Here is a 20,148-nt window from a genome sequence, read left to right as displayed (position 1 = left end):
CTCACTAACTCTCTGCATCCATTTCTCTCTTTCTCTCTCTCTCTCTCTTTTTTTTTTTTTGACGGAGTCTTGCTCTGTTGCCAGGCTACAGTGCAGGGGCACGATCTCAGCTCACCGAAACCTCTGCATCCAGGTTGCAGCGATTCTCCCGCCTCAGCCTCCCAAGTAGCTGGGACTACGGGCAGGCACCACCACACCCAGCTAATTTTTGTATTTTTAGTAGAGACGGGGTTTCACCATGTTGGCCAGGATGATCTCGATCTCTTGACCTTGTGATCCGCCCGACTCGGCCTCCCAAAGTGCTGGGATTCCAGGCGTGAGCTACCGCGCCCCGGCCTTTTCATCCATTTCAAAATTACCTCTTTTGTTCATAAAGCCTTCCCAGACCCCACACCACCCACAATCAGACATGAAGTCTTCCGTTAGTGTTTGCTGGCTCTGCTTGCGTGTCCCTCTATTTGGCATTGGCATTTATTTCCTGCACATTCCATTGCAGGTGTGTCTGCCCTCCCTCCATTGCAAGTTTCTGGAGGGTGCAGAGTTGGCCTTAGGAATCTATGGACGTTCTCTTGCCCTGGGGCCTACTTAGAACATGGTAGGGGAGTGGTCAAGGTCAATGGAAAATGCATTCACTTGTCCAACAAATTTTAATGGAGTGCTTGTTCTATGCCACATAGGGGGATCCAGTGGAAAACAGAGCTGACTGAGGTCCTTGCCCTCATGGCGCTCACTGTCTCCTGGGGAGCCAGATCACCATGAGGGTGCAGCCCCATAGCGGGCGTGAATTGCGTGTGGAAAAACCAGCAAGAAAAAGAGAGGCAGGCATGGATTTCGATTCGCAATAGGGTGCTCAGGGAAGGTGACATATTTGAGCAAAGATGGAAGGGAGGTGAGGGCACAATCCTGGTACATGTGTGGGAAAGCGTCCCAGGCAGAGGGCAGGGCAAGTAGCAAGGTAGCAAGGTACTGGGCGGCTGCTCCTGAGTGAGGCTGAATCACGTGTGTGCACTGGGGGGCAAACTGTGCTGACTTTTGAGGGCCATTGGGAAGACCGGAGCTTTCCCTGAGGAGATGGGGAGCCCCCAAAGCATCCTGAGTCCCACCTCTATGTCCCCAGAGTGCCTCAGGCCCCAGGGCCAGGCCATCTGCATTTCACCCAATAGCTGCGTCCTGGGTCCATGCCAGACTTCCTTCATCCCAGCCCCCTGAGGAGGGACAAGGGCTGACCTAGCAGGACCCGTCTCACCACTGTGTCCAGGGCTGAGTGAAATTGGGAAGCATTACTGACACTCATGGTCATGACAAATGCCACCCTTTTTAGAGTGACACATAAAAGACCTTTGCAAGGCCGCCTTTCAGACTTGTTTGCTGTTTGCGGGGTTTATTTTGGTGGGTGGGGAGGGGTAAGGTGGGTGGAGGTAGGAGTGCTGTGTTGCCTTGGGGGCACGTTTACGAAGCCCCACCAGCAATGTCAAGAATATTCATGCCGTAAGAGACCACAGAGAGCAACTCCTGTGCCTCTTTTAATGATAAGAATCAGGCCCAGGCTGGGTGCAGTGGCTCACACCTGTAATCCCAGCACTTTGGGAGGCCAAGGTGGGTGGATCACCTGAGGTCAGGAGTTTGAGACCAGCCTGGCCAACATGGCATAACTCTGTCTCTACTAAAAATACAAAAATTAGCTGGGTGTGATGGCGCGCACCTGTAATCCCAACTACTCGGGAGGTTGAGGCAGGAGAATGGCTTGAACCAGGGAGGCGGAGGTCACAGTGAGTGAGATCCCGCCATTGCACTCCACACTCCAGCCTGGGAGACAGAGTGAGACCCCATCTTAAAAAAAAAAAAAAAAAAAGAATCTGGCCCCAGAAAGAGGGAATGAGGAGCATTTTAAAAACGGCAACTGCAATCCCATTTAGAGAGTGGTTCCTCCTCTCCCCACCGCAGGAATCCTTTTGGTTCCGGTAAAGAGAAACCACTTGTACTTTTGCATTACATATTACATGTGGCAGACACAGAAAGGCCTGTCACCAGCCAGTTGGAAACTCGTGTGGGTGGGGACTACAGCCTGCTGCGTGTGCAGGCCTTCTGGACGGGATGGGGCTCGGAGGTGAGAATCTAGACCAGGTAGTTCAGCAGCATGGTGAAGACTTCAAGACGGGACAGGGCAGGGTGGTTCAGTAATGAGGGGGTCAGTGGGAGCTATCCCAGTGGAGCGTCCCCTCCCTTCGGCTCCCTTCCCCTCCTCCGAGGGAGACCGGTGCCTAGAAGGGCCAGGACCCTTCAGTTTCATCTCTGTCTTCCCCACAGGCCCCGACCTGCCCGGCATGTCTTTGGCCCTTGATGGGCTTTTGTAGATTAGGACTGTATTCCCACAAGGCACCGGCATGGAGAGTAAAAAGTAGGAAATCCTTTGGTTACTGACCCACTTCCCGCTTTTCATTCAATATGAAAGGAGCCCAGAGCAGGGACGTGGTGGTGCTGATGCTGCTGAAGAGGCCTGTGTCATGCTGAACAGCCCTGGCTTCCGCACTCCTTTCTCTTTCGGACTCGGCAGATGCTGCTGTTCCTGTCCGGGGCTAAAGCAGTGCTGTGGGAGGGAGCCGCTCTTGTGGCTCCTTTCCCGCCTCTTCAGCCCTCTAGGGGATGGTGGGGAGGGGATAAGGGAAGTCTGCAGTGGCCAAGGGCGCAGCCTTCAGGTGAAATGCAGACGCCGGCCAGCCGGGTGCGGTGGCTTATGCCTGTAATCCCAACACTTTGGGAGCCCAAGGCGGGTGGATCATCTCAGGTCAGGAGTTCGAGACCAGCCTGGCCAGCATGGCAAAACCCTGTCTCTACTAAAAATGCAAAAATTGGGCCGGGTGCGGTGGCGCACGCCTGTAATCCCAGCAGTTTGGGAGGCCGAGGCGGGCAGATCACGAGGTCAGGAGGTCAAGACCAGCCTGGCCAACATAGTGAAACCCCTGTCTCTACTAAAAATACAAAAATTAGCCGGGCGTGGTGGCGGCTGCCTGTAATCTCAGCTACTCGGAAGCCTGAGGCAGGAGAATCACTTGAACCCGGGAGGCGGAGGTTGCAGTGAGCCTAGATTGAGCACCACTGCATTCCAGCCTGGGCGACAGTGCGAGACTCTGTCTCAAAAAACAAACAAACAAAAAAAAAATTAGGCGTGGTGGTGGGCTCTTGTAATAGCAGCTACTCAGGAGGCTGATGCAGGAGAATCACTTGAAAGCAGGAGTCGGAGGTTGCAATGAGCCAAGACGGTGCCACTGTACTCCAGACTAGACGACAGGAGCGAAACTACGTCTAAAAAAAAAAAGAAAGAAAGAAAGAAAAAGAAAAAAGAAAAGAAAGAAAGAAATGCAGATGCCCGTGCCGTCTGGGCTCTAGGTCCCCGCGGCCTGAACTGTGCGGTGTGGGCGAGAGACGTGGCGCAGGCCGGCTTCAGCCGCCGGGTTCCCCGCGGGTCTCTCTCGGCAGCTGTTTGTTTGGAACCAGGACATCTCTTCTCGAGGTAGCTGGCTGCTCTCGACAGTTCACCAAAGGCCGTGGCACCCACAGTGGAGCTGAGCTATCAAGAGCAGGACAAGTGTGGCACTAGGTTAAAGGTCAAGAGACCAGAGTTCCCGCCCTGGCTCAGCCACGGACCCATGTGGGGACTTGGGCAAATCTTCAGGCCGCTGGGCCCTCTATGCTACGAGGAGGCTGGGTAGGAGGACCTGTACAGATTCATTCTAATAGAGAACCACCTCTGAGAAGATTTTCCCCTCCATGGGAAAAACAAGTGGAGATGGATGCAATTCCCACCGAAGCGCAGAAGGGAAGGGGAGGGGAGGGGAGGGGCCCGGGGGCGGGGTAACGGGGAGGGGCGAGGAGGGGAGGCTCCTGGTGGTGAAGTTGTTCACAGGAGGTAAGCAGGGTGCAGCAGGGGGCCTGGGAAGGCCTGGAAGCCAGTAAAGACTCCCTGTCCCTGAAGATCTGCACTTACAGACTCGCAATTTACCAAGGCTCCTAGGTCCTATAATGAAAGATCTTGTTTCATTGTAGGGCCTCACAGCAAGTTCCTTTAATACATATATAGATATATAATTTTATTTCTTTTTTTTTTTGTTGTTGTTTGTTTGTTTGTTTTTTGCTGTGTTTGGTTTGTTTTTGGAGACAGAGTCTCTACCTCAGGCTGGAGTGCAGTGGCGCGATCTCAGCTTACTGCAACCTCCGCCTCCTGGGTTCAAGTGATTCTCGTGCCTCAGCCTCCCCACCTTAGCCTCCCAAAGTGCTGGGATTACAAGCGTGAGCCACGCGCCCAGCCTATTACTTTGTTTTGAGACAAGGTCTCACTATATTGCCCAGGCTGGTCTGGAACTCCTGGCCTCAAGTGATTCTCCCACTTCAGCCTCCCAAACTGCTGGGATTATAGACATGAGCCACTTCGTCCAGTTCATATATATATACTTTAGAAATGAGATCTCACTGTGTTGCCCAGGCTGGTCTCGAGCTCCTGGGCTCAACCAATCCTCCCACTTCAGCCTCTCAGGTAGCTGGAACTACAAGTGGGTGCACTGCATCTGGCTTCCCTTAATATATTTTAAGTTATTCAACAATCGCATTGCACCCCTACCCCCCATATCCACTCTGGCTACACTTCTGTTGATATTTTTATATGGGGGTCTCTCTATGTTGCTCAGGCTAGTCTCAAACTCCTGGCCTCAGGTGATCCTCCTGCCTTGGCCTCTCTAACGGCTGGGATTACAGGTGTGATTCTTTTCCCCTCTCCCCCACGAGACAGTCTCACTCTGTCACCCAGGCTGGAGTGCAGTGGCATGATCTTGGCTCACTGCACCCTCTGCCTTCCAGGTTCAAGCAGTTCTCCTTCCTCAACCTCCTGAGTAGCTGGGATTACAGGCGCCCGCCAACACACCAGCTAATTTTTGTATTTTTAGTAGAGTTGGAGTTTTGCCATGTTGTCCAGGCTGGTCTCGAATTCCTGACCTCAGGTGATCCACCCACCTCAGCCTCCCAAAGTACTGGGGTTACAGGAGTGAGCCACTGCACCTGGACTATAGGCATGATTCTTAAAAGGAGGCTGGCCTGGCCCAAGGTACCCAAATGAAGACTTTGTGGACTCTGGATGGGTGGGGTGAGTGGGTAGGGGGTGGGCCAGGGGACCAGGGTTTCATCTTTGTTGAACAATGAGGATTCACCTTAGTCTTTTAGGGGCCTTAAACTGACAGGAACTGAAACCCTCTTTAAATAGCATTTGCCACACTTCATCCCATTTCTTATTTACTTTTAGTGTTTTTATAACTTCTCTAGGCAGCCAAACAGCTTAAGGGATTCTGGTTTGAGGTTCTCCTGTGTGTATGGGCTTTGCCTGTTTCTAGGTAGCACTTGGGCAGAGGCCTAGAGTATCCTTCATTCCATCAAGCCTTTGCACGTTGACCCGGGCACTGCTGCTGGAGGTCCCCTCCAGCCGACGGACACTGAGCTTTGCTGCAGAGGAGGCAGCCTGCCTTGGGCTCCCTGAGTACACAGTGTGTCCAGGCATCCCCGGCTTTCTGTCACTGTTTCTTTGCTTTTTTTTTTTTACCTTCCAAACTAGTCTTTGGCCCTCCCCTGGGTGGCCTCTGACTGGCGAGAAGCAGACCGCTTTCACTCAGTCTCCCTCACCACCAAGACTGGCAGTAGTCTGGGTGGATGGGGCGGTTGGCATCACCTTTGATAGAGGACCCTGAGGCTGAGAGACCTCAGGTGACATGGGAAAAGACATGCCAGGAAGTCAGTGACAGAGCCAAAGCCTCTATCTTTTCCCTTCCAGCCTTACCCCTACAACATCTCATCTCCCTTCTGTTACTTATTAGTAGACATACAATACATGTACATGAGAGTGTCTGCTGAGGCAGGACCCCACTGGGTCACAGTCTGTGCCACACACAGTGAAGTGTGAAGGAGAAACCTGGCTGTGAGGAGCCTCCAGCGGTTGGTGGGCTGGTGGGGGGATGGGGAGGAGCAGGGAGCCATCTTTGGATCTCTGACATTCAGTGATGTCATAGTCATGTTCCGTGAGGTTCTGACAGTGACCAGTTTGTAGTTTAGCTTCAGGCCAAGTGCTTCAGCTCCATATAAGAGGTAGCTTTCTTAAGAGCAGAGGTGGAAAAGTTTCCTGTGCAAAAGATGGAAATACTTCCTGTGCGTAAGCACCAGCCTTTCATCCTTCAAAGTATATGGGCAGAAATAGATGGTCAATAAGCAGGGTTGGGGTGGCGGGGTGGGGAAGCATAGGTCTTGGGGGTGGTGTCTGGGTGCCACTTTGGGTTGGGAGATGCTCTTATTTCTCTGGTTTGCCCTTGAAGCTGCTGCCTCTGGCACTGCCCTGGGTGTGCCCACCTGTGAGTACGTGTATACATGTGCTGCTCTTGACCTGGCATGGGCTTGTATGATCCTTGTCATCCACCACCATGGTGCCTGCCAACTGTGCCAAGTGTCACTTGCCAATGTGGGCAGTTGCTGGGCAGTAGCTGGACCCCGGCTTGAATATCTGGTCTAGAAAGGCCTGGAAACCTTGAGAAGCTAGGGTGCTCTGACAAAGGAGGGGTATTGGTCAGATTACTTGTGGAAACCCTGCTCCCCTCAGGGCCTTGGGGAGACAAGGGAGGAGGGAGTAGCTTGGGCATGTCAGATCCTGGGAACCTGGTTGTAGAAGGATCAGAGAGGGGCTGTCTGTCTGGAGAAAAGGCCTGGCCTGCCATAAACTCTCTGAAGGGTGAGGGATTACAACATGTAGAGATGGTGACCTCAAGGCTCAGAGGTGGCTGGAGATGGAAGGGACTGCCAAAAAGGAAGATGGTAAGCTCCCTATGAGTGGAGGTATGCAAGCGGAAGTCAGGCAACACTCAGCTGGCTCTGACGGGGCAGAGGGATGGACGAAGTGGCCTTAAGATCCCTGAACTCCTGAGTCTGGAGTGGGGACCTGGGTTAGTGACTTGATACCTGCCTGCTCTTGTCAAAACCAGCACTATCTTTGCCTTGTTTTTTTTTTGACAGAGTCTCGCTCTGTCACCCAGGCTGGAGTGCAGTGGTGCAATCTTGGCTCACTGCGACCTCCGCCTCCCGGGTTCAAGTGATTCTCCTGCCTCAGCCTCCAGAGTAGCTGGGATTACAGGCTTGGACCACCACACCTGGCTAATTTTTTGTATTTTTAGTAGAGATGGAGTTTTACCATATTGGCCAGGTTGGTCTTAAACTCCAGACGTTGTGATTTGCCCACCTCGGCCTCCCAAAGTGTTGGGATTACAGGCGTGAGCCACCACACCTGGCCTCTGTCTTTGCCTTTTGATCTAGATTGGAACCTTGATGATGGGCACCAACAGTACTGGCTGCAGGGGCTTAGGCTTGGCTGGGAGGCTTAGAGGAGTTGGCAAGTGGTGGGCAGGGAGAGGCAGGTGGGCCTTCAGGCCAGATCCTTTGCACACCTCAAACTCAGCCATAGTTTCTGGAAGCAGCATTTTGAAAACTCATGTTCTGGTGGGGCTTATTTCTGAATATAGGACTCATAAATAGCTGGCTCTCTTAGCCTTTCAAAGAAAAGAAAAACCAAACTCATGACATCTCTTCCTTTGCATTATTTTCTCCAACTTTCAATTTTTTTTTTTTTTTTTTTTTTTTTGACAGAGTCTTGTTCTGTCGCCCAGACCGGAGTGCAGTGGTGCGATCGATGGATCTCAGCACACTGCAACATCTGCCTCCTGGGTGCAAGCGATTCTCCTGCCTCAGCCTTTCGAGTAGCTGAGACTACAGGCACGTGCCACCATGCCAGGATAATTTTTTGTATTTTTAGTAGAGACGGGGTTTCACCGCGTTAGCCAGGGTGGTCTCCAACTCCTGACCTCGTCATCCACCCGCCTCAGCCTCCCAAAGTGCTGGGATTACAGGTGTGAGCCACCGCGCCCGGCCTCAATCTTTAAACTGCTCTTTTTTTCACCCTTCCATTCTTTCCAGGCAAGGACCCTTAGATACTTTCTTTCCAAATAGGGCTGATACTCGCATTTGAAGTGGAAATGTTTCTTCCTTGCATGGGACTGTCTATGCAATGTAGGATATTTAGTATCCCTGGCAATTCCTTCCTGTTACTGAATCCCAGCAACACCTGCCAGTCATCCAGGCACAGTCCCTACGAATTTCAGAACATCCCTTACAGAAGTGACATGAGGCTCCTACACTTTGAAAAACATTGCCTGAATAGGAGAAGTGACTAGATCAAGGCCATACCATCAGCCAGTGGCAAAGTGGAGACCAAGTCAAATCCCATTCTTTCATTCATTCACTCACTCATTCATTCTTGAAGCTCTAATTCTTCGCTCTAGGGTGTGTCAGGAGAGCAGAGAGAATAAGCGCCTGAACCGAGGCAGTGAAAAGGGTAAAGAAGAAAAGTGTTATTCTTTGCCCACGAAACTACAGTTTCTCACAAATTTTCTGCTCTTGTCAAGCTTTGTTTTCCTGTTTTAGTCGTTGGTTCCGCAATTTGGGGCGCCAATAAAGATTTTCTGGCATTTAGTGGAAAGAGCCTAGTTGAGCAGGATCCGCAGAAGCGGAATTAGGTGCCTTTTGGGTGGGCAGCGAGATCTAAGGGCCCAAATCTCTAGGTCTCGGCAAGGAAGCAGCTGTCCTCTGCCAGGCATGAGGAGCGAGCTGCAACCGCGTTTCTCTCGCGGCGCGGCGGCGGAACAGGGTAGAGGTGGCCTGCCATCGGCCCTCCGTGGTGGGCCCAGGGGTGTTTTCCCGGGCAGGGGAGCTGACAGGGGGCCAGGGGCGCCCAGGCAGCGGTGCGGCGGGAGCAGAGGGCAGCGCAGCGGGGCTGGACTTCCCCTTCCCACGCCAGAGGCCGAGGGCTCCGGGAATCGCTGGACCACCTCTTCTAAGCCCTTGGCGATCCCGGCTTGGTTCGGGGAGGGGTCTGGCGGGGTGGGCGGGGCGGGCAGGAGAGACGGGTTCTTCCCAGTTTAGCCTCGGTAGCCAGCGCCAGTAGGTCGTTCTGTTTGAATGAATGATCCCAGTGGCCGCGCCCAATGGGCGTCCGCGCCTGCTTAATATGCATGAGGCCCGCAGCCAATGGCCAGGCGAGGAGGCTGTTTTAAACGGCAGAGCCCGCTGGCCAATCAGGCGGCTCTCGTGGAGGCAGCTAGCGCGAGGCTGGGGAGCGCTGAGCAGCGCGTCGTGCCCTGCGCTGCCCAGACTAGCGAACAATACAGGTACGTCTCGCACCGCCCGCGCCCGCCGCCGCCGCCGCCGCTGCCACCGCCGCCACAGCCGCAGCGCCCGCACAACTTTCCGGCCCGCGCCGCCGCGAGCGCGCCCCGCTGCCACCTCCCCCTACCTCCCCTCCCCGCTCCCCTCCCGCCCCCTCCGCCTTCCCTCCTGCTAGGCGGCCGGGAAGGAAGAAGCAATTCAGGTGTTTCAACTTTTCCAACGCGTTCTCCTAGCTCCCCGCTTTCGGGGGTCTGTTCCCTCGGCGGACGCCCGCCCGTGGCGCCCCAGGGGCCGCAGCCAGGAACCCAGGGTCCCCGAGGCCAGATGTTCGGGCAGCTGCGGCTCCGGCGGCGGGGCGAGCAGACGGGCGGCTGCGGGCTGTGGGCTCTGGGCTCCGGCGGTGCGCGTACCGGCGCTGGGCGGCGGCAGAGGGAAGGGGGCCGGGAGCTCCCCGGCCCGCGACGGACTCCGTGGGGGGCGGGCGGGCGGGCGGCCGGTGCCCGCCGGGGGCGGCCGCGCGGGCAAACTTCGCTCCCGGGCTCGCCCCGGCGCCGCGCCGGCCCGCGGGCTGCGCCGCTGGCTCTGCGTTAACATGGCCGTCGCGGAGCGCCGGGCGGCCCGGGGGGGCGCGGGCCGGCCGCCCCCCTCTAGCCTCCCGCCCGCCGGGCGCCGCCGCCGCCGCCGCTAACATGGCTGGCGCGGCGGTGGCCTCTGGCGAAGGCAGGCGAGGCGAGCGGAGTGGGCGGCGGGGCGCCCGGCGGGCTCTGGCCTCGGCTCCGGTGCCCGCGGCCCGGGGCGGGCGGCATGGAGGGCTGGGGGCGCCGCCGCGGGCCCTGGAACGGCCGAGCGTCATGGCTGCATGGGCGCCTTTGTTATCCCGAGGAGTGCGCCCCGCGCCGGGGGGCGGGGAGGTCCGGCCCCGGCCCCCGAGACCCGGGCTGCCCGGGCGGGGCGGGGAGGGGTGGGGGCCGGCGGGCGGGCTGCGGCGGCGGCGGCGGCGGCGGAGCCCGGGCCGCTTTGTTCGCTGCCGCTGCTGCCGCCGCCGCCGCCGCCGCCGCCGCCGTCGTCGTCGTCGCCCGCGCCGGCCGCGCGCGGATCAGCCATTTTAGCGAACGGGACCCCGATGCGCGGCGGACGCCGCCAGCACTGCCGCGGCTGCCGCCGGCCCGGCCGCACACACCCCGCGCGCCGCCACCGCCGCCGCCCCCGGCTCCGTGCGCCCCCCGGGGATGACAGCGGCGGATTTCAGGGGTACTTTCTTTCATCAGGAGGCTTTTGACAAAATGGAAGGTGAATTACGGGTGTCCCGATGACCCGGCACGGTGGCCGAGGCGGGCTGCCTGCTGCCGGCCGGGACTCCCCCTCGCCTGGTCCCGCCCCGCCCGGGCTGCCGCTGCAGGGCTCTGTTGGGCAGTCTCTCGGGCGGCCGCTGACAAGGGGAGCGCTTTAATTTTACATGATGACCTTGGGTGTGGGAAAAGGAAAAGATGGCGGGAAGCTGGGGGGTGGGACAGGGACGATGACATGCCGCAGCTGCATTTTTATTTGGAAACTTTGGAGAAAGTATTCCGGGCTTGACCTCCGTTCTGGGTTACAGATGAGCACCACTAGCCCTTTTGATACACCCTCCCCCTTTACATAGTGACGAAGTGATGAATTGAACTAATAGTACGGGGTACCTGCTCACTTTTCAGATCTCCCGTGTTGTAAAGCCATTTAAACAAGCCAAAACGCATCAACAATAGTGACATTTCAGATGTTGCCTACATGTAGTTCTGCTTTGGTCTTGTGTTCAGCAGTGGCAACAGTTTTTTTTTTTCAATTGCATAAGAGTTAGCAGATGACCAGATAGTCTTAAGTCATTGATTTCAAGCTTCTGTCACCCCCACCAAATGTGTCCTCGCTGTGCCCTTCCCACTTTGTGATTATAGTTTCCGAAACGTAGCAGTTCCGTAAGGCAGCACTGAGTACCCTACTTGGGTCGGCTCCATTTGGAGAACTTGATCGCTCTTGAGAAGTAACTCGCAAACCAGCGCGCTTCATGCTGGTCAAAAGTTAAATGACAAGCGACAGTGAAACTGATTTCTTTCCCACCCTGCCTTCTGCCACCGGTGTCAGGCATTGGGGGAAGGGGACTTCCTAACGGCAAGTGTAGTTTTAATTTTGCTCTGCCTTTGGTACATCTTGTAGTTCTCCAATTCCTCCTTGCTTTTCCTCATTATGTTTGTTTCTTTCTCTTCCATCACAGTCAGGATGGCTAAAGGTGACCCTAAGAAACCAAAGGGCAAGATGTCTGCTTATGCCTTCTTTGTGCAGACGTGCAGAGAAGAACATAAGAAGAAAAATCCAGAGGTCCCTGTCAATTTTGCAGAATTTTCCAAGAAATGCTCTGAGAGGTGGAAGGTATTTTTTTTCTGTACCCTTCAAACTAGTCTTAGTTGGATTTCTCACTGTAGGGTAACTTACCTTCAGAGTTTCTCCACATGCTTGCTTCCTCTTTTACTTAGACTCATTTTGCAGGTCAGACAGTATGTGTTCACTGCTTCGAGGGATTTAACAAGTCCTGTTCTTTGCAGACAATGTCCGGGAAAGAGAAATCTAAATTTGATGAAATGGCAAAGGCGGATAAAGTGCGCTATGATCGGGAAATGAAGGATTATGGACCAGCTAAGGGAGGCAAGAAGAAGAAGGATCCTAATGCCCCCAAAAGGCCACCGTAAGTGACTATAGGATTCAAGCTTGGAAGATTTGGTTTTTTGGTCGTCCTGTATTTCATTTCGAAATGACACTTTTTTTGTTGTTTTTGAGATGGAGTCTCACTCTGTTGCTGGGCTGGAGTGCAGTGGCGCAATCTTGGCTTACTGTAGCCTCCTCTTCCCAGGTTCAAGTGATTCTCCTGCCTCAGCCTCCCTGAGTAGCTGGGACTACAGGCGCGTGCCACCACACGTGGCTAATTTTTGTATTTTTAGTAGAGATGGGGTTTCACCATGTTGACCAGGATGGTCTCAATCTCTTGACCTCGTGATCTGCCTCAGCCTCCCAAAGTGCTGGGATTACAGATGTGAGTTAGCACCCCTGGCCAAAATATTTTTTAAGAGATACTTTACCTAAAAGATGGTGACGTGGGCTTTGTGCTGCAGTGCTGGTGTTGTCAGTGGTTGAGGCTGAGGTGTTTGTGGGCTGTGGGTACACGTTCACAGTGCTTCTCTGTTGGCCTTTCCACTGTGCTGGAGGCACCCTAGTTTTGGTGTCAGTGTCCTGGAAGTATGTTCTTTATGCCTTTCCCAGTAACTGAAAGACTGAGACAGCAGCATACATTTTAGAAGCACTTTACACGTTCTAGAACCTACAACTTTGTAGTATTGTATCATAGATCACTTTAGGGAGAAGTCATAGTGGTAGGAGGGAGATTCTACTCGGGAATGTGGGATTTCAACTGCAACTCAAATTTTTTTGTGATTTCTCATCTAATTTATGTAATTCTTCCAAGGTCTGGCTTCTTCCTGTTCTGCTCAGAATTCCGCCCCAAGATCAAATCCACAAACCCTGGCATCTCTATTGGAGACGTGGCGAAAAAGCTGGGTGAGATGTGGAATAACTTAAATGACAGCGAAAAGCAGCCTTACATCACTAAGGCGGCGAAGCTGAAGGAGAAGTATGAGAAGGTAAGGCGGGGCTGGTGGCCTGGACTGGCGAACAGGCGGTGGCTGTGCTATCAGTAGGTTGCAGGGCATGTGGCAGCTTTGCTGGGCTGAGCACTTAGCATAGCACTCAAGGGCCCATCCCTCTGCAAGGTAGCCACGGGTGCTGGTGTTCATACTTTTTTGACAGGTCTTTGTTTTGGGGACAAATACAGGCTTGAAACGTTTTTGCTTACTCTTTAAGAAAAAAAAATGATAGGATTTGATAGTGCTACTAATATGACTTGAAGGACAGTTGAACACTCATTAACTTTTAAATTCAAATGGCTATAGAACCAAATTCATAGATGGAAACATACTTCAAGTATATATGATAGCAGCCCTATCTTACTTAATTTCAGTTCCTGTTTTCTTACCTGAGATGAGGACTGCGTATTTCTACTCGGTGTTAAAACGGCTGTACACTCATTTGAAACATGTCCCTGTTCCTCCAGGATGTTGCTGACTACAAGTCGAAAGGAAAGTTCGATGGTGCAAAGGGTCCCGCTAAAGTTGCCCGGAAAAAAGTGGAAGAGGAAGATGAAGAAGACGATGAGGAAGAGGAGGAGGAGGAGGAGGAGGAGGAGGAGGATGAATAAAAAAACTGTTTATCTGTCTCCTTGTGAATACTTAGAGTAGGGGAGCGCCGTAATTGACACATCTCTTACTTGAGAAGTGTCTGTTGCCCTCATTAGGTTTAATTACAAAATTTGATCACGATCATATTGTAGTCTCTCAAAGTGCTCTAGAGATTGTCAGTGGTTTACATGAAGTGGCCATGGGTGTCTGGAGCACCCTGAAACTGTATCAAAGTTGTACATATTTCCAAACATTTTTAAAATGAAAAGGCACTCTCGTGTTCTCCTCACTCTGTGCACTTTGCTGTTGGTGTGACAAGGCATTTAAAGATGTTTCTGGCATTTTTTTTATTTGTAAGGTGGTGTTAACTATATGGTTATTGGCTAGAAATCCTGAGTTATCAACTGTATATATCTATAGTTTGTAAAAATAACAAAACAACCAAGACAAACTCTTGATGCTCCTTGCCTGGCGTTGAGGCTGCGGGAAAGATGCCTTTTGGAGGGGCTGTAGCTCAGGGCGTGCACTGTGAGGCTGGACCTGTTGACTCTGCAGTGGGCATCCATTTAGCTTCAGGTTGTCTTGTTTCTGTATATAGTGACATAGCATTCTGCTACCATCTTAGCTGTGGACATGGGGTCAGCTGGCATGAGATATTTTTGATTTTTGTTTAAGTGCGGTAGTTTTTAAACTTTGTTTTTAAACAAACTAGAACTCTTCATTGTCAGCAAAGTGAAGAGCCACTGCATCAATGAAAGTTCAAGAACCTTCTGTACTTAAACATGATTTGCAACGTTCTGTTATTTTTTTTGTATGTTTAGAATGCTGAAATGTTTTTGAAGTTAAATAAACAGTATTACATTTTTAAAACTGTTCTCTATTATAACAGTCAATTTCTGACTCACAGCAGTGAACAAACCCCCACTCTGTTGTATTTAGAGACTGGCCTCCCTGTGAATGTGGTAGCTTCCTTTATTACTCAGTGGCCGGCTCACTTAGGGCTGAGATGAAGGAGAGGGCTACTTGAAGCTACTGTGTGCTTTTGTTTGTGTCTGAGTGGCATTAAGATGAAGTCTGGAGGAGCCAAGGGAAGCACGTAGGCCAGGCTCAGCAGCCTTCCAAGGTACAGGAAGGTGGATGATGAGGACTAAGGCTGACTGACTAGGTTTCGCTTTTTTTGTTCCACCTCCACCCCCTATTTTGTGTGCCAAATGCATCGCTAAATAGCAGTTTCAGACCGTCTGGCCTTTCAAAAATTCAGGCCTTAGTTTTCCTCTTTCACGCCTACCCCCGTGCTCCTGGCACATGATATTCGTGGTGCCCAACATCTGGGGTCTTGAGCCTGCTGCTTGTCTCCTGGACACCAGTGAGGGTATGTGGGATGGGGTGGCGGGGTAGGAGACAGTATCCTACTTTACTCCTTCAAAACTCCAAACCCCCAAGGAAGATTGTAGGCTCCGTCTTCAGCCACCTGAGCTATAGGGCAGGCTAATAGAATCAACCATTTCTAATCACTAAATGTATCATGAAAAGTTGAATGGCCTACTCACAAGATCAGCTCATTCACTGGAAATGTAGATTGATGTTCAATGTTTTTAAACTGGAAGAAGCTTGGTTTGTGTGTCAGTGGTTGTATTAGTGGGTAGAGTAAGATTTTCTCCAGGTTGGAGTGAGGGGAGATGGCCACAATGGCAAGTGGTGACACTAAATGGCATTTTGAAGGCTGAGGTGTACATACATCATTACTGTCTGTAGCAATGAAGGATACGGTACTGTGTTGTGGGCGAGTGTCGTTATTGCCCAGCATTAATATTTGGGTGTGGATGTTTGAGGCTATGAGACATGCAGGAGTGTTTTTGTGGTATTTTAAGAGAAAGCAGCTTTTTTTAAAAATTCATTGTTCAGAAACCTGCATTTCTGGAGGCGGCGTCCTCTCCACCGTGTCGGGTCCTGGATGAGTACAAGTTGTGGTCATGGTCACAGCCTGATCTCTATGTATTCATAGCCCTTCCCTCTCCCATCAGAACTGTTTGTCCTGAATGTGTTCTCTAGTTCTAGAAAATGATCACTAATTTAAAAAACTTGGTTGTGAGGTTTGCCCAGAGGCACTTGTTCCGGAATTGCCCCTCCTGCTTCAGCCATGTCCTTGTCACTTGGCATTCTAAGCTAAAACTTCTGCTTCCCAATCCATGATGTGCTAGGCCGAGATCTGGGAGCTGTGGCCAGCCTCGTCAAATGTGGAAGAGAAGCAACCTGCAGTAGAAAAGTGATTTGTGAAGTGGTGCCCGTCTACCTCGTAACTAGACATACCAACCAGGGAAGGGCAAAGGATGGAAAGGGGTAACTTGTGCTTCCAAAGTAGCTAAGCAGAAGTAGGGAAGCAGTTTCGCCAAATGATTTTTGATTAGGCAAACATTGAGTTTTAAAGAGACGGTCAAGTTGAGGCCACTTGGTCCATTAGCTGGTGCAGGCAAGACCACTACTCAGCATTATCATGCTGTCACAAGATTGCTCCTCTGATGGAATAATGCCCTAGTTTCTCTTGAGATGCTGTAAGTGGCATGTTACCTAAGGCATAGGCTTAGCTTGATTGCTGGGCTCACTGTGTTCTTAAGATGCCAACCTGTTGCTCTTTATTTTCCCCCATTTAAAAAGATAGTACCTGTTCCCTCTAACCACCTCACCCCATTCTTGAATGACATTTTATCCTTTGGAAAGAACAAGGCTGTGATGAAGTGACTATTGTCCGTGTCTCCTGTGTGTGTCTGTTCTTGTCACAAATGTATTTGGGGACGTTGGATGCATTCATTTTTCTGTAATAAAGTTTCTTAATCACTCTTCCCAAAAAGTAATCAGTGGGCTGTCTGCAATCTGTTTGAGATACTGAATCTCTCTACTTCTGGTTGATTATAATCAAGGTTTTAAAAGTACAAACTTTGTGTTAACCATAGATCTGAACTAACATTTACTGGAATGATACTATCAAAATGTTGCAAGTGTTAAGGACTCCAAAGCCCCAAGATCAGCCTCTTCGTCAGAGGCATAAGAGGGGGAGTTGGTTCTGAAGCCCTGGACCGGGGATAAATGGGCAATTTGCAGGATGCTAGTAAGCTACTGTTTGATAAAGTGGTTAATAACTTGTAATCAGCCAGCCCTGCCCACCAGGGCTCCTCGAGGCCAAGGGTCTGGGCTTAGTTGGCTGACTTAGCCATGCCCAACAAGGAGTTCTGGATGAGAGCCATGGGGGCCACTTGCTGTTCTTGGCTCCCAGCTCAGTTTTCTGTGGAGCCCAGGGCTACCTGGGAGAGAAAGGCCATTGAGCCAGCTTGGCAGCCCCAAGCTTCCCTTACTGCTTCAACCAGAGCAGTCTTCCACCCTGTTTTATATGTTGGGCATCCTACGATTTCAGCTTTCAAAAGAAGCTGGGACACCATATCAATAAAAGGATAAGAGACACACATGACCATCTCAATAGACACAAAAACCTTGAACACTTTTTCATGACAAAAACAAGAGTAGAAGGGAACTTCCTGAACCCGATATAGGAGGTTTAGGAAAATCCATGTTATTCATCATCATACTAAAAGTTCTAGCCAGGGCAATTAGGCAAGAGAAAACATCCAGACTGAAATTGAGAAGACAAATTGAGAGATCAAATCATAGATGATATGATCTTGTATACAGATAATTGTAAGGAATTTCCAAATAAAACTGCTAAAAGAAATAAATGAATTCAGTTGCAGTATACAAGATTAACATACAAAAACTAGTATTTCTATACACCAGCCATGGACAATCTGAAACTAAGAAAACAATTCTATTAAATATCTACAATAACATCAAAAAGAATAAAATATTTAGGAATGAACAATATAAGTGCAAAACTTATATGGGGAGAAGTACAAAACATTAAAGACCTAAGGAAATAGATATTCCACGTTCATGAATTGAAAGGTTTAATATTGTTAAGATGGCAATACTCCTGAAATTGATCTAGAAAACAATCCCTATCAGGATCCCAGCTGGCTTCCTCTAGTAGAAATCAGGCTGATTCTAAATTTCATATAGAAATTCAAGAGATGCAGGATGCCCAGATCAATCTTGAAAACAGTTGGAGGATTCACATTTCTTGATTTCAAAACTATTTTATTAAAACCTTTTTTTTGAGACAGCATCTTACTCTGTCACCCAGGCTTTTGTGCAGTGGCACGATCACAGCTCATTGCAGCCTCAACGTCCCAGGCTCAAGTGATCCTTCCACCTCAGCTTCCATGTAACCGGGACTACAAGTGTTCACCACTGCACCTGGATTATTTATTTAAGAGACAGGGTCTCACTGTGTTTGTTGCCCAGGCTTGTCATGAACTCCTGGATTCAATTGATCCTCTTGCCTCGGCCTCCCAAAATGTAGAGATTACGGCACACTGGTGAGCCACCACACCTGGCCTATTTCAAAACTTACAACAAAGTCAGGTGCAGTGGCTCACGCCTGTAATCCCAGCACTTTGGGAGGCCAAGGCAGGTGGGCCACTTAAGATCAAGAGTTCAAGACCAGCCTGGCCAACATGATGAAACCCCATCACTACTGAAAATACAAAAAAAAAAAAAAAATCTGAGTGTAGTGGCACATGCCTGTAGTCTCAGCTAATCTGCAGGCTGAGGAAGGAGAACCACTTGAACCCAGGAGGCAGAGGTTGCGGTGAGCCAAGACCATGGCCACTGGATGCCAGCTTCGATGACAGAGTGAGACTCTGTCTCAATAAACAAAAACAACCCAAAAACTTACAACAAAGCTACAGTAATCAAGACAGTGTAATACCAGCATAAGGACAGACATATTGGCTAATCCATTTGCGGCCAACTGATCTTTCAATGAGGATAAAAACATTCAAGGGGGAAAGTAATTTCCAATAAATGATGGGACAACTGGATATCCATATGCAAAGGAATGAATTTTGACCCCTCCCTAACGCCACATTCAAAATTCAATCAAAGACCCAAATATAAGAGCTACAACTATAAACTTCTTAGTAGGAAACATAAGTGTGAATTTCATAACCTTGGATTTGGCAATAGTTTCTTAGGACACCAGAAACACGTGCAACTAAAGAAAACAATAGACAAGTTGAACTTCATTAAAATTAAAACAAACAAAAACTTTTCTGCCTCAAACAATACAACCAGGAAAGTGAAAAGCCAACCTACAGAATGTGGGAAAATATCTGCACATCATATATCCTATAAGGGTCTAGTATTCGAAATATACACAAAACTATTATAGCCGGGCGCGGTGGCTCACGCCTGTAATCCTAGCACTTTGGGAGGCTGAGATGGGTGGATCACCTGAGGTCAGGAGTTCAAGACCAGCCTGGCCATCATGATGAAACCCCATCTTTAAAAAAAAAAAAAAAAAAAAACAACTATTACAACTCAGCCATAAAAAGACAATCCGATTTAAAAAAAATGAGCAAAAGATCTTAACAGACATTTCTCCAAATAAGATGTACAATAAACACATGAAAAGATGCTCAGCATCATTAGTCATCAAGAAATTTAAATCAAGACTATAATAAGATACCATTGAACACTCACTAGGATGGTTATAATAATGATAAAAAAGAAGGGAGCTCTTTCCTTTCGCTGCTGCGGCCGCAGCCATGAGTATGCTCAGGCTTCAGAAGAGGCTCGCCTGTAGTGTCCTCCGCTGCGGCAAGAAGAAGGTCTGGTTGGACCCCAGTGAGACCAATGAAGTCTCCAATGCCAACTCCGGTCAGCAGATCCGGCAGCTGATCAAAGATGGGCTGATCATCCTTAAGCCTGCGACGGTCCATTCCTGGGCTTGATTCCGGGAAAACACCTTGGCCTGTGGGAAGGGCAGGCGCATCAGGATAGGTAAGCAAGAGGGTACAGCCAATGCCTGAATTCCAGAGAAGGTCAAGTGGATGAGGAGAATGAGGATTCTGCACTGGCCGCTCAGACGATACCGGGAATCTAAGATTGATGGCCCCATGTATCACAGCTTATACCTGAAGGTGAAGGGGAATGTGTTCAAAACCAAGCAGATTCTCATGGAACACAGCTGCAAGCTGAAGGCACGCAAGGCCCGCAAGAAGCTCTTGGCTGGCTAGACTGAGGCCCTCAGGTCCAAGACCAGGGAAGTACACAAGCTCCATAAAGAGTGCCTCCAGGCCAGGGAGGAAGGAGATCATCCAGACTGTCCAAGGAGGAAGAGATCAAGAAATAAAAGGTCCTTCTTTGTCTGTACATACTGACCTTCGTGATTACACAGATCAGCCATTAAATTAACACAAGCCTTTATCTGCTTGCCAAAAAAAAAGAAAAAAAAAGAAAAATAACTAATATCGGTGAGAACGTAGAGAAATTAGAGTCCTGGTACATTGCAGTTGGGAATGTAAAATGGTGCAGTCACTATGGAAAACAGCTTGGAGATTTCTCAAGAAGTTGAACACAGAATTACCATATGACTCATCAGTTCCACTCCTAGGTATATATCTAAAATAATTGAAAACAGGTATTCAAACAAATACTTGTACAGCAATATTCATGTACATAATTCTTAACAGCCAAAAAGTGAAAACAACCCAAATGTCCATCAAGTGATGAGTGGATAAAATGTGGTATCTCCACA

The 20,148-nt window shown here is 50.2% G+C and overlaps 1 protein-coding gene and 1 pseudogene across 2 annotated transcripts in view; both read left to right on the top strand.

Annotated features, from left to right (window-relative positions):
* Nucleotides 1–16,351, top strand: part of HMGB3 (high mobility group box 3) — a 33,453-nt gene extending 17,102 nt beyond the window's left edge. Inside the window, exons 1-5 of one of the 2 annotated variants that reach the window (XM_012477344.3) lie at nt 9,164–9,242; nt 11,489–11,643; nt 11,817–11,956; nt 12,731–12,905; nt 13,376–16,351. In XM_012477344.3, the coding sequence (XP_012332767.1) occupies nt 11,494–11,643; nt 11,817–11,956; nt 12,731–12,905; nt 13,376–13,519 (609 nt within the window). In that variant the 5' untranslated portion in view covers nt 9,164–9,242; nt 11,489–11,493 and the 3' untranslated portion in view covers nt 13,520–16,351. Of the gene's footprint in view, nt 1–9,163; nt 9,243–11,488; nt 11,644–11,816; nt 11,957–12,730; nt 12,906–13,375 lie in introns of those variants that run through there. The other variant, XM_012477346.3, reaches the window with a different exon arrangement.
* Nucleotides 16,352–19,156: 2,805 nt separating this feature from the next.
* LOC105734501 (large ribosomal subunit protein eL19-like) lies at nt 19,157–19,743 on the top strand (annotated as a pseudogene).
* The last annotated feature ends 405 nt before the right edge of the window (nt 19,744–20,148 follow it).

The sequence above is a fragment of the Aotus nancymaae genome, unplaced genomic scaffold, assembly GCF_030222135.1.
Source record: "Aotus nancymaae isolate 86718 unplaced genomic scaffold, 86718_ANA_hifiasm-v0.15.2.pri h1tg000004l, whole genome shotgun sequence".
Lineage (NCBI taxonomy): Eukaryota > Metazoa > Chordata > Mammalia > Primates > Aotidae > Aotus > Aotus nancymaae.
This window is presented reverse-complemented; position numbering and strand designations above follow the sequence as displayed.